General features: G+C 42.8%; 1 protein-coding gene across 13 annotated transcripts in view; it reads left to right on the top strand.

Annotated features, from left to right (window-relative positions):
* Positions 1–13753, top strand: part of PPIP5K1 (diphosphoinositol pentakisphosphate kinase 1) — a 94280-nt gene that overhangs the window by 30150 nt on the left and 50377 nt on the right. The window contains exon 29 of one of the 13 annotated variants that reach the window (XM_073012105.1): positions 979–1806. The exons of the other annotated variants lie outside the window; for them this stretch is intronic. Coding sequence (XP_072868206.1) covers positions 979–1022 — 44 coding nt within the window. The 3' untranslated portion in view covers positions 1023–1806. Of the gene's footprint in view, positions 1–978; positions 1807–13753 lie in introns of those variants that run through there. 13 annotated transcript variants of the gene reach the window in all.

Below are 13753 nucleotides of genomic sequence, written 5' to 3'. Positions count from 1 at the left end.
TGAACCTGGGAGGTGGAGCTTGCAGTGAGCTGAGATCGCGCCACTGCACTCCAGCCTGGGTGACAGAGCGAGACTCCATCTCAAAAAAAAAAAAAAAGGACTAGCCTCTGCAACATAGTGAGATCCCCATCTCTCCGGGAAAAAAAAAAGCTATGCATGGTGGTGTGTGCCTGTAGTCTCATCTACTTGGGATGTTGAAGCGGGAGGATCACTTGAACCCAGGAGTTCAAGGCTGCGGTCAGCTATGATCACACCACTGTGCTCCATCCTGGTTGGACAGAGTAAGATTCTACCACAGAAAAAAGAGAGAGAGAGAGAGAGAGAAGTGAAGAAAACCCTGAAAAGAAGAGCAAGCAAATACAAGCAAATACTAGCCCTACCACATTTTAAATCATTCTATAAAACGTCATTTTAGTTTTGATTTTTGTGATCATAGTTCACTGCAGTCGGGAACTCCTGGGCTCAAACGATCCTCTTGCCTTGGCTTCTCAAAGCATTGGCGTTACAGGTATGACAGAAAGACTTTTTTTGAGACAGAGTCTCACTCTGTCACCCAAGCTGGAGTGCAGTGGCAGGATCTCAGTTCACTGCAACCTCCATCTCTCGGGTTCAAGCAGTTCTCCCTGCCTCAGCCTCCTGAGTAGCTGGGATTACAGGCACCGGCCACCACGCCTGGCTAATTTTTGTATTTTTAGTAAAGATGGGGTTTTGCCATGTTGCCCAGGCTGGTCTTGAACTCCTGACCTCAGGTGATCCACCCGCCTCAGCCTCCCAAAGTGCTGGGATTACTGGTGTGAGCCACCACACCCATCCAGAAAGACTTTTTAGTAAATAGACTGGGGGTAATTGAATAGCCATTTGACAACAATTAAAATTGAACCCACACTGTATACTAGGATAAACTCCATATGGATCAGAAATCTAAATGTAAAAATTAAATCATGTGGTAGGTAACTCTTAGGGCTTGTTCATCCACAGAAACACCAAAAAGTAAGAAAAAACTGTCAGAACCAACATTTTGAGAACTCTGGAGAATAGTAAAAGATTTGCAGTAACCAGGAGAATGCTGAATCCAGGAAGAGGCAACCTAAAAATGGCAGAAAAGCTTTGCAGCATTTTTACTCACTCTTGCCCCACCCCGCCTCCCTGGCTTGGTTGTACTCTTGAAGATGGCAGTCCATGTTCTCAATGTAGGACCCTGGTTCCTGGTTCCAGAGGGAGCAGAGAAGACCTTATTCTCAAAGAATTTTGTCTGTTCTAATTTGTTGGTGGGCTACTTGAAGGATTGACACAAAGTGCCTACCTTTGTTTTGTCTAACTCTAACTCAGGGCAGAAAAGTGGCTGTGTAGAGAGCATTCCTTAAAAACATTGTAAGGCAAATGAACAACCTGTGCCTGGTCTCAGAATGCACTTTTTGTTTTGAGATGGAGTTTCACTCTGTCACCCAGGCTGGGGTGCCACCATGTCCGGCTAAGTTTTGTATTTTTAGTAGAGATGGGATTTCGCCATGTTGGCCAGGCTGGTCTCGAAATCCTGACCTCAGGTGATCCACCCATCTCGGCCTCCCAGAGGTGCTAGGGTTACAGGTGTGGGCCACCACACCCGGCCAGAATGCACTTTTTTTTTTCCTTTTTTTCTTTTTTTTGAGATGGAATTTCGCTCTGTTGCCAGGCTGGAGTGCAATGGCACAATCCTGGCTTACTGCAACCTCCACTTCCCAGCTTCAGGCAGTTCTCCTGCCTCAGCCTCCCGAATAGCTGGGACTACAGGTGCGTGCCACCATACCCAGTCAATTTTTGTATTTTTTAGTAGAGACAGGGTTTCAACATGTTGGCCAGGATGGTCTTAATCTCTTGACCTTGTGATCTGCCTGCCTCGGCCTCCCAAAGTGCTGGGATTACAGGCATGAGCCACCGCGCCCGGCCCACAATGCACTTTTTAAAGTGTCTCCGGCCGGGCGCGGTGGCTCAAGCCTGTAATCCCAGCACTTTGGGAGGCCGAGATGGGCGGATCACGAGGTCAGGAGATCGAGACCATCCTGGCTGACACGGTGAAACCCCGTCTCTACTAAAAAATATGAAAAAACTAGCCGGGCGAGGTGGCGGGCGCCTGTAGTCCCAGCTACTCGGGAGGCTGAGGCAGGAGAATGGCGTGAACCCGGGAGGCGGAGCTTGCAGTGAGCTGAGATCCGGCCACTGCACTCCAGCCTGGGTGGCAGAGCGAGACTCCGTCTCAAAAAAAAATAAAAAATAAAAAAAAATAAAAAATAAAAAATAAAGTGTCTCCAAGAGACTCTATTTATTTATTTAAAGTTGAATTGGTTTATTTTCTAATTTGCAATTCTTAAATGTTTTTATAGAAATTGCAATATTACTTACAGTCAAAATTTTAAGGCCAGGCATGGTGGCTAACGCCTGCAATCCTAGCACTTTGAGAGGCCAAGGCGGGTGGATTGCCCGAGCTCAGGAGTTCGAGACCAGCCTGGCCAATGTGGTGAAATCCGTCTCTACTAAAAATAGAAAAAAGTTAGCTGGGTGTGGTTGTGCACATCTGTAATCCCAGCTACTCAGGAGGCTGAGGCAGGAGAATTGCTAGAACTGGGGAAGTGGAAGTTGCAGTGAGCCAAGATCGTGCCACTACACTCCAGCCTGGGTGACACAGTGAGACTCTATCTCTAAAAAAATAAAAATTAAACAAGCAAAAATTCAGCCAGTCTTGGTGACTCACACCTGTAATCCCAGCACTTTAGGAGGCTGAGGCTGGCAGATCACTTGAGTTCAAGAGTTCAAGATCAGTCTGGGCAACATGGCAGAACCCCATCTCTACCAAAAAAAAAAAAAAAATTAGCCAGGTGTGGTGGCATGCACCTGGGGTCCCAGCTATTTGGAAGGCTGCAGTGGGAGGATCACCTGAGCCTGGGAGGTGGAGGTTGCAGTGAACCGAGATTGTGCCACTGCACTCCGCCTGGGTGACAGACTGAGACCCTGTCTCAAAAATAAACAAATAAATAAAAATAGAAAACTCCAACAGTTTTCTCATTGCAAGACTACTGTAATAAGGTGAGCAGAAGAAAAGCAATCAAGATTTAGGAAAATATAGTAGTGTTTTATGTTTTTAATTTATTAATTTATAGTTTATACTCTTAACGCCTGGGCATGGTGGCTCACGCCTATAATCCCAGTACTTTGGGAGGCCGAGGAGGGTGGATCACTTGAGGTCAGGAGTTCAAGACCAGCCTGGCCAACATGGTGAAACCTTGTCTCTACTAAAAAATACAAAAATTAGCCAGGCATGGTGGCAGGCACCTGTAATCCCAGCTACTCGGGAGGCTGAGGCAGTAGAATCGCTTGAACTTGGGAGGCGGAGGATGCAGTGAGCTGAGATCGTGCTACTGCACTCCAGCCTAGGTGACAAGAGCGAAACTCTGTCTCAAAAAAATATATATATTATTTAACAATGTCAATATTTAATTATAATTATAATATCAATTATAATTATAAACAAAAGTCTAATAAGACAGACTTCCAACTTATACCTTTAACTAATTTTAGTAATATTCTCTCATGTTGTTTTGTTTTCTAACAGATTTCCACCTTTCCTTGCGTGCGTGCGTGCGTGTGTGTGTGTGTGTGTGTGTGTGTATACCAGGTGTCTTATATTTGACAAGAGTCTCACATTAGGTCCAAAGACACAAATAGGTTGAAAGTAAAAGGATAGAAAAAGCTATTTTATGCAAATAGTAACCAAAAGAGAGCTGAAGTAGCTATACCAATATTAGACAAAATAGTCTTTACGTAAAAAAATTGTTACAAGGGAAGCTGGGTGCAGAGGTGCATACCTGCAGTCTTAGTTACTTGGGAGACTGAAGTGGGAGGATTGCTTGAGCCCAGGAGTACTCCAACTGGGGAACATAGCAAGACCCTGTCTCTTTAAAAAAGACTTGTTACAGGTAAGAGAAAGTCATATATTGATAATGAGGTCAATTTGTTGGAAGATAAAACAATTATAAACACATACATACCAAATAATGGAGCCCCAAAATACATGACGCGAACACTGACAGAATTGAAGGAAGAATTCTGCAATAGTAGTTGGAGACTTCAATACCTACTTTTATTTATTTTATTTTTAGAGACAGAGTCTTACTCTGTTGCTCAGCCTGGAGTGGTGTGATCACAATTCACTGCAGCCTTGACCTCCTGGGTTTAAGTGATCCTCCTGCCTCAGCCAAAATGCTATTATTACAGGCATGAGCCACTGTGCCCAGCCAATATTCACTTTTAACAATGGACAGAACAACTCGTCAGAAAATTAGTAAGAAAATGGCCAGGCATGGTGGCTCACACCTGTAATCCCAGCACTTTGGAAGGCAGAAGCAGGTGGATCACGAGGTCAGGAGATCAAGACCACCCTGGCTAACATGGTAAAACCCTCTCTCTACTAAAAATACAAAAAAATTAGCCAGACGTGGTGGCAGGCTCCTGTAGTCCCAGCTACTCAGGAGGCTGAGGCACGAGAATGGTGTGAACCTGGGAGGTGGAGCTTGCAGTGAGCCGAGATCGTGCCACTGCACTCCAGCCTGGGCGACAGAGTGAGACTCCATCTCAAAAGGAAAAAAAAAAAGAGGAAATTAGTAAGGAAATCCCAGCACTTTGGGAGGACAAGACAGGACAAATAGGCATATCGCTTAAGTCTAGGAATCTGAGACCAGCCTGGGTAACATAGTGAGACCCTGTTTCTACAAAAAATTAAAAAATTAATTGGGCATGGTGGCACATGCCTATAGACCCAGCTACCCATGGAGCTAGGCTGAGAGGATTCCTTGAGCCCAGGAAGTCAAGGCTGTTGTAATGTGCTGTGATTGTGCCACTGTACTCCAGCCTGGGTGACAGAGTGAGATCCCGTCTCTATAAAAAAAAAAAAAAAGAAGAAGAAAATTAGTAAGGAAATAGAACACTACAAAACAACTAGACCTAACAGACATATATAGACCATTCCATCCAACAACTGCAGAATGCAGATGCTTCTCACAGGTACATGAAATATCCTCCAGGATAGACCATATGTTAGGGCACAAAACAAGTCTCCATAAATTTTAAAAAGTTGAAATCATACAAAAGATCTTCTCCAACGACAATGGAGTGATGCTAGAATTAATAACAGAAAACTGGAAAATTCACAAATATAGAAATTAAACAACATATTCTTTTTCCTTTTTATTTTGTTGAGACAGATTCTCACTCTGTCGTCCAGGCTGGAGTGCAGTGGCATGATCTCGGCTCACTGCAACCTCCTGCATTTAAGTGATTCTCCCACCTCAACCTCCCGAGTAGCTGGGACTACAGGTGCGCACCACCATGCCCAAGTAATTTTTGTATTTTTAATAGCGACGAGGTTTCACTATGTTGGCCAGGCTGGTCTCAAACTCCTGACCTCAGGTGATCCACCTGCCTCGGCCTTCCAAAGTTCTGGGATTACAGGTGTGAGCTACCACGCCTGGCCTCCATTTTTATTTTTAATTTTTGTGGGTGAAACAACATAGTTTTTTTGTTGTTGTTCTTTTTTTTTTTTTTTTTTTTTGTTTGTTTTTTTTTTGAGACAGCATCTCACTCTGTCACCCAGGCTGGAGTGCAGTGGAACAGTCATGGCTCACTGCAACCTCGACCTCCAGCTACTCACCTGCTGAGTAGCTGGACTACAGGCATACACCACCACAACCAGCTAATTTTTGCTTTTTTTTTTTTTTGTAGAGACAGAGTTTCACCAAGTTGCCCAGGCTGAGCTCAAGAGATCTGCTGGCCTCGGTCTCCCAAAGTGCTAGGATTACAGGCATGAGCCACTGTGCCCAGCCAACAACATACTCTTAAATGACAAATGAGTTGAAGAAGAAATCACAAGGGAAATTAGATTATACTTTGAGATGAATGAAAATGAAAACATACCAGATGGTATGGGATGCAGCAAAATTAGTGCTCAGAGAGAACTTTATAGCTATAAATATTTAAATTTTAAAAAAAGGCCAGGTGTAGTGGCTCACATTTGTAATCCCAACACTTTGGGAGGCCAAAGTGGGAGGATCGCTTGAGCCCAATAGTTCAAGACCAGTCTGGGCAATATAGTGAGACTTCATCTCTACAGAAAAACGTTAGAATTAGGCAAGTGTGGTGGTGCATACCTGTAATCCTGGGTGCTTGGGAGGCTGAGGTGGGAAGAGAGCTTATGCCTGGAAGGGAGAGGTTGCAGTGAGCTGAGATTGTACCATTGCACTCTAGCCTGGGTGGTAGAGAGAGACCCCTGTCTCAAAAAAAAAAAAAAGAAAAAAAAGAAAAAGAAAAAAAAAGAAAGAAAAAATATTCTGAAATCAATAATCTAATTTATACCTTATGGAACTAGAAAAAGAAGAGTAAACTAAACTCAAAAAGCAAAAGGAGCCAGGCGTGGTGGCTCATGCCTGTAATCCCAGCACTTTGGGAGGTCAAGACGGGTGGATCATGAGGTCAGGAGTTCGAGACCAGCCTAGCCAACATGGTGAAACTCCATGTCTACTAAAGATACAAAAAAAAAAAAAAAAAAAAAAAAAAATTAGCCTGGCGTGGTGGCATGCGCCTATAGTCCCAGCTACTGAGGAGGCTGAGGCAGGAGAATCACTTGAACCTGGGAGGCGGAGGTTGCAGTGAGCCGATATGAACCCATTGCACTGCAGCCTGGGTGACAGAGAGAGACCATCTCAAAAAAAAAAGGAAGGAAATAAAAATTAGAGTGAAGATAAAGAAAAGAAAAAAGAAAAACAATAGAAGAATCAATGAAACTAAAAGTTGGTTCTTTGAAAAGATTAACAAAATTGGCAAACCTTTAGCTAGACTGAGAAGACGCAAATAACTCAGATCAGGGATAAAAGCAGGGACGTTGCTATTGATTTTAAAGACATAAAAAGGATTATAAGAAAGTACTATGAACAATTGTATGCCAACAAATTAGATAAGCTAGTTGAAATGGATGAATTCCTAGAAACACGCAAATCTACAAAAACGGAATCAAAAGTAGAAAGTCTGAACATACCTTTAACAAGGAAAAAGTTAAATTATTATTATTAGTGTTATTCGTGTGGGTTTTTTGTTTGTTTTTGTTTTTGTTTTTTTTTGAGACAGAGTCTTGCTCTGTTGCCTAGGCTGGAGTGGAGTGCAGTGGCATCATCTCAGCTCACTGCAACCTCTGCCTCCCACATTCAAACGATTCTCCTGTCTCAGCCTTCCAGGTAGCTGGGATTACAGGCGCCCGCCACCACACCCAGCTAATTTTTGTATTTTTAGTAGAGACAGGGTTTCACCATGTTGGCCAGGCTAGTCTTGAACTTCTGGCCTCAAGTGATTCACCTGCCTTGGCCTCCCAAAGTGCTGGGGTTATAGGTGTGAGCCAGTGCGCCCAGCCAAAAAAGATTAGTAACAAAAACCTTCAAACAACAAAAAGTCTAAAACCAGATAACTTCACTGGTGAATTCTACCACATATTTAAAGAAGTAACCCAGTCTACTCATGCTCTTCCAAAAAAACTGAAGAGAAGGAAACATTTTCTTGAGGCCAGATATCACATTTCAGACAATGACACTGTAGGAGAAGAAACCAATATCCCTTAATTATAGAGGCAAAAGTCTTGAACAAAATGCTAGCAAACCAAATCCGACAGCACAATAAAAGAATTATACACCAAGGCTAGTGAGATTTATCTCAGGAATGCGAGAGTGATTCAATACAAGAAAACTGGTCATTGTAATACACTACATTATTAGAAAGAGAAAAAAAAAACACGATCATCTGAGTTGACACAGAAAAACATTTGACAAAATCCAACACCCTTTCATGAAAAAAACACTCAGCAAACTAGGAATGGAAGGGAACTTCATGAACATGATAAAGGGCATTTATGAAAGCCAAAGCACACATCATACTCAGTAGTGAAACACTAAAGGCTTTCCCTCCAAGATTTGGAACAAGACAAAGATGCCGGCTTCAACCACTGCTATTCAATATCGTACCAGGAGTTTTAGGCAAGAAAAAAAAAAAACAAAAACAAAAAAAACCATATCGAAAAGGAAGAATTAAAAGTATCTCTGTTCACAGAGGACATGGTCCCATATATAAAATCACAAAGAAGTCTCAAAAAAATAAATAAATAAAAATAAAAATAAAAAAGAAACGGCTATTAAAACTAATGAACAAATTTAGCAGAGTTGCAGGGTACAAGATGAACTCAGACTGGGCGCAGTGGCTCATGCCTGTAATCTCAGCATTTTGGGAAGCTGAGATGGCAGGATCACTTGAGCCCTGGAGTTTGAGACAAGCCTGGACAACATAGGGAGATACTGTCTCTACAAAAAAAAAATTTAAAAAGTAGCCAGGCATGTTGGCACGCACCTGTAGTCCCAGCTAATTGGGAGGCTGAGGGAGGATGATAGCTTGAGTATAGGAGGTCAAGGTTGCAGTGACTGGTGATCACATCACTGTACTTTAGCCTGGGTTGTAGAGCAAGACCCTGTCTCAAAAAAAAAAAAAAAGAAAAAAGAAAGATCAACTCACAAAAATCTTGTGGGTACCTATAATCCTGGCACTTTGAGAGGCTGAGGCGGGAGGATGACTTGAGGCCAGGAGTTCAAGACCAGTGTGGTTAACATAGCAAGACCTCATTTCTATAAAATAATTTTTTGCTGAGATAGGGTCTTATTCTGTCACCCAGGCTTGAGTGCAGTTGTGCCATCATGGCTCACTACAGCCTTGACCTCCTGTGCTGCAGCAATCCTTCTACCTCATCCACCCAAGTAGCTGGGACTATAGGCATATACCACCACATCCAGCTAATTTTTGTACTTTTTGTAGAGATGGGGTTTTGCCATGTTGCCCAGGCTGGTCTTGAATTCCTGGGCTCAAGTGATCCTCCTACCTCAGCCTCCCAAAGTTCTGGGGTTATAGGCATAAGCCACTGCCCAGGCTTTTAAAATTAATTTTTAAAAAATTTGTTTAAAGATTTTTTTAAGACAGGGTCTTGCTGTGTTGCCCAGGCTGGAGTGCACTGGCATGATCTCAGCTCACTGAAACTTCTGCCTCCCAGGCTCAAGTGATCCTCCCACCTGAGCCTCCGAAGTAGGTAGGACCACAGGCATGTGCCACCACAACTGACTAATTTTTTGTAGAGACAGGGTATTGCCGTATTGACTAGGCTGTTCTCGAACTCCTGGCTTCAAGTGATCCTGTCACCTCGGCCTCCCAAAGTGCTGAGATTATAGGCATGAGCCACGGTGTCTGGCCTGATTGTGTTTGTATACACCGGCAGTGAACAACTGAAAAAGGAAATCATAAAAACAGTTCTATTTTCCATAGCATTCAAAAGAATAAAATGCTTGGGAACAAATTTAACCAAGAAGTTAAAAGATTTGTACACCAAAAACTACAAAACATTGCTGAAAGAAATTAAGGAAGGCCAGGCAATTAATTTAATTTAATGCCTTAAATTACAGGCGGTGGTTCATGCCTGTAATTCCAGCACTTTGGGAGGCTGAGGCAGAAGGATTGCTTAAACCAAGAAGTTCAAGACCAGCCTAGGCAACATAGGGCCCTGTCTCTACAAATTATATATATATATATATATATATTTTGAGATGGATTATCACTCCGTCACCCAGGCTGGGGTGCAGTGGCGCAATCTCTGCTCACCGGAACCTCCGCCTCCCAGGTTCAAGCGATTCTCCTGCCTCAGCCTCCCAAGTAGCTGGGATTACAGGCGCTCGCCATCATGCCCAGCTAATTTTTTTGTAATTTTAGTGGAGACGGGGTTTCACCATGTTGGCCAGGCTACTCTCGAACTCCTGACCTCAGGTGATCCGCCTGCCTTGGCACCCCAAAGTGTTGGGATTATAGGCGTGAGCCGCTGCACCCGGGGTCTACAAATAATTTTTAAGAAAACTTAGCCGGGTGTGGTCGCATGCACCTCTTATTCCTAGTTACTTGGGAGGCGGAGGCAGGAGGATCACCTGAACCTGGAAGGCCAAGACTGCAGTGAGCCATGATTGCACCACTGTACTCCAGCCTGGGCGACAGAGTGAAATCCTGTCTCGTTAAAAAATAAAAAATAAAATAAAAATAAAACAATGCCGGCGCCGGATGCGGTGGCTCACACCTTTCATCCCAACACTTTGGGAGGCTGAGGCAGGCAGACTGCTTAAGCTCACGAGTTCAAGACCAGCCTGATCAGCATGGAGAAACCCTGTCTCTACAAAAAATTTAAAAAAAAGAACAGCAACAAAAAAAAAAGCTGGGCAGGCGTGGTGGCTCATGCCTGTAATCCCAACACTTTGGGAAGCTGAGGCAGGCAGATCACAAGGTCAGGAGTTTGAGACCAGCCTGGCCAACATGGTAAAACCCTGTCTCTACTAAATAATAATAATAATAAAAAAATAGCCAGGCACAGTGGCAGGTGCCTGTAATCCCAGCTACTCAGGAGGCTGAGGCAGGAGAATTGCTTGAACTCGGGAGGCGGAGGTTGCAGTGAGCCGAGATCACACCACTACACTCCAGCCTGGGTGACAGAGCAAGACTCTATCTTGAAAAAAAAAAAATTAGCTGGATGTGGTGATGCGTCCTTGTAGCCTAGCTACCAGCACTCTAGCCTGGGTGACAAGGTGAGACCCTGTCTCAAAAAAGAAGAAAAAAATTTAAGAGGACCTATATAAATAGAAAGGCATTTCATGTTCATGTTGAAGACATCATATTGTTAAGACGGCAATATTCCCCAAAGTGATCTATGGATTTAATGCAATCCCTGTCAGAATTTTAATGGCCTTTCTTCAGAAATGGAAAAGCTGACCCCTCTAATTCATAGGGAACTGTAAGAGGGCCTGAATAGCCAAAAGAATCTTGAAAAAGCAAAACAAAACTGGGGGACTCAAACTTCCTAATTTCCAAATGTATTGCAAAGTTAGAGTAATCAAAACTGTGGTATTGCCATAAGTATAAACATATAGACCAGTAGAACAGAATCAAGAATCCAGAATTAAACATCTATGGCCAGTTGATTTTCAACAAGGATGTCAAAACTATTCAATGGAGAAAGAATAGTCTCTTCAATAAGTGGTACTGAAACCACTGGCTATTCACATTGCAAAAGAACTCATTCGCCCCTACCTCATACCATATGAAAATATTAACTCAAAATGGATCAATGACCTAAATATAAGAGTTAAAACTATCAATCTCTTAGAAGAAATCATAGAGTAAATCTTAATGACCTTAAATTTGGCAATGGATTTGTAGAACAAAAGCATACGCAACAAAAGAAAAAATAATTAGACTTCGCCAAAACTAAAAATATTTGTGCATCAAAGGATATTATCAAAAAGTGAAATAACAACTACAGAAAGAGGGAAAGTATTTACAAATGGTATATCTGAGGAGTACAGAAGATAACAGCAAAAAGACAACACAGTTTAAAAAGGAGCAAAGGACTTGAATTGACATTTTCCAAAGAAGACATGTAAGTAGCTGAGAAGCACATGAAAAGATGCTAACTCTCATTAGTTTAGGGATATACAAATCTAAACCATAGTGAGATACCACTTCACACCCACCAGGATAGCCATTAAAAAAAAAAGAGAGAGAAAGTGTTAGTTAGAATGTGGACAAACTGGAACTCTCATACAGTGCTAATGGAAGTATAAAATAGTACAGCTACTGTGGAAACAGTTTGTTCCTCAAAAAATTAAACATAGGCCAGGCACAGTGGCTGGCTCACGCCTGTAATCCCAGCACTTTGGGAAGCCAAGGTGGTTGGATCACTTGAGGTCAGGAGTTCGAGACCAGCCTGGCCAACATGGTGAAACCCTGTGTCTACTAAAAATACAAAAATTAGCCGGCCGTGGTGGCAGGCACATGTAATCTCAGCTACTCGGGAGGCTGAGGCAGGAGAATTGCTGGAACCCGGGAAACGGAAGTTGCAGTGAGCTGAGATTGTGCCATTGCACTCCAGCCTGGGTGACAACAGCTAGAGTCTGTCTCAAAAAAAAAAAAAAAAAAAAAAAAATTAAACATAGATTTACCACATGACCCAGCACTTCTACTTCTAGATATATGCCCAAAAGAATTAAAAACAGAGTTGGGCATGGTGGCTCACACCTGCAATCCCAGCTCTTTGGGAGGCCAAGGTGGGCAGATTACTTGAACCCAGGAGTTCAAGAACAGCCTGGGCAACATGGTAAAACCTTGTCTCCACAAAAAAATACAGAAAAAATTCCCAGCACTTTGGGAGGCCGAGGCGGGTGGATCACAAGGTCAGGAGATCGAGACCATGGTGAAACCCCGTCTCTACTAAAAAATAGAAAAAAATTAGCCGGGCGCAGTGGCGGGCGCCTGTAGTCCCAGCTACTCGGGAGGCTGAGGTAGGAGAATGGCGTGAACCCGGGAGGCGGAGCTTGCAGTGAGCCGAGATTGCGCCACTGCACTCCAGCCTGGGTGACAGAGCGAGACTCCGTCTCAAAAAAAAAAAAAAAAAAAAAATACAGAAAATTACCCGGGCATAGTGGTGCACACCTGTAGTCCCAGCTACTCAGGAGACTGAGGTGGGAGAATCACCTGAGCCCCAGAGGTTGAGACTGTAATGAGCCAAGTTCATGCCACTGCACTCCAGCCTGGGTGTTGGAATGAGATCCTATCTCAAAAAAAAAAAAAAAAAAAAAAAAAAACTGAAAACAGGTACGCAAACAAATACACACAGATGTTCATGGCAACACTATTTACAACAATCAAGGCTGAGGGTGATGGCTCACACCTGTAATCCCAGCTCTTTGTTAGGCCAAGGAAGGAGGATTGCTTGAGACCAACCTGGACAACATATCTCTACAAAATAGGAAATAAAAAAATTAGCCAGGCACGGTGGTGTGCACCTGTAGTCTTAGCTACTCTGGAGGCTGAGGCAGGAGGATCACCTGAACCCAGGAATTCAAGGTTACAGTGAGCTATGATCACACCACTGCACTTCAGCCTTGATGACAGAGCAAGACCCTTTCTCAAAAAGTCAAAAGGCAGAAACAACTGAAATGAAACAACTGAAATGTCAATGAATAGATAAAATATAGTATGTACACACAATGGAATATTACTGAGCTATAAAAGGGAATAAAGTACTGATACGTATTAAAATGTGGATGAACCTTAAAAACATGCCAAATGAAGGAAACCAAACACAAAAAATCACATATTGTATGATTTCATTTATATGAAATATCCAGAATAAGTAAATCCATAGAGACGGAAAGCAGATTGGTGGTTTCCAGGGTTTGGGAGTAGGATGGAATGGGGTTTGACTTTTTTTTTTCCCCCCCCATAAAGTGAAAGCAAGTTTATTAAGAAAGTAAAGGAATAAAAGAATGGCTACTCCATAGGCAGAGCAGTCGGGATTGACTTCTTAATGGATATGGGATTTCTTTTGGGGTGACGAAAATGTTTTGGAACTAGATAGAGGTGGTGGTTGCACAACACTGTGGATGTACTAAATGCCACAGAATTATACACTTTAAGATGGTTAACTTTTATGTTATGTAGATTTCACCTCAATAAAAAAAAATTAAACCATGCCAGTGCTAAAAGTAAGCAGGGTGTTAGTGGTAAATTCCTTTCTCATCTGAAAGTAAGGAAAGCCTAACTCTGACTCAAAGTCAAATTTGTGAATCAATAAAAAAGATTGATAAATTAGGCCACGTGTGGTGACTCA

Source organism: Chlorocebus sabaeus, chromosome 26 (genome assembly GCF_047675955.1).
Source record: "Chlorocebus sabaeus isolate Y175 chromosome 26, mChlSab1.0.hap1, whole genome shotgun sequence".
NCBI lineage: Eukaryota > Metazoa > Chordata > Mammalia > Primates > Cercopithecidae > Chlorocebus > Chlorocebus sabaeus.
This window is presented reverse-complemented; position numbering and strand designations above follow the sequence as displayed.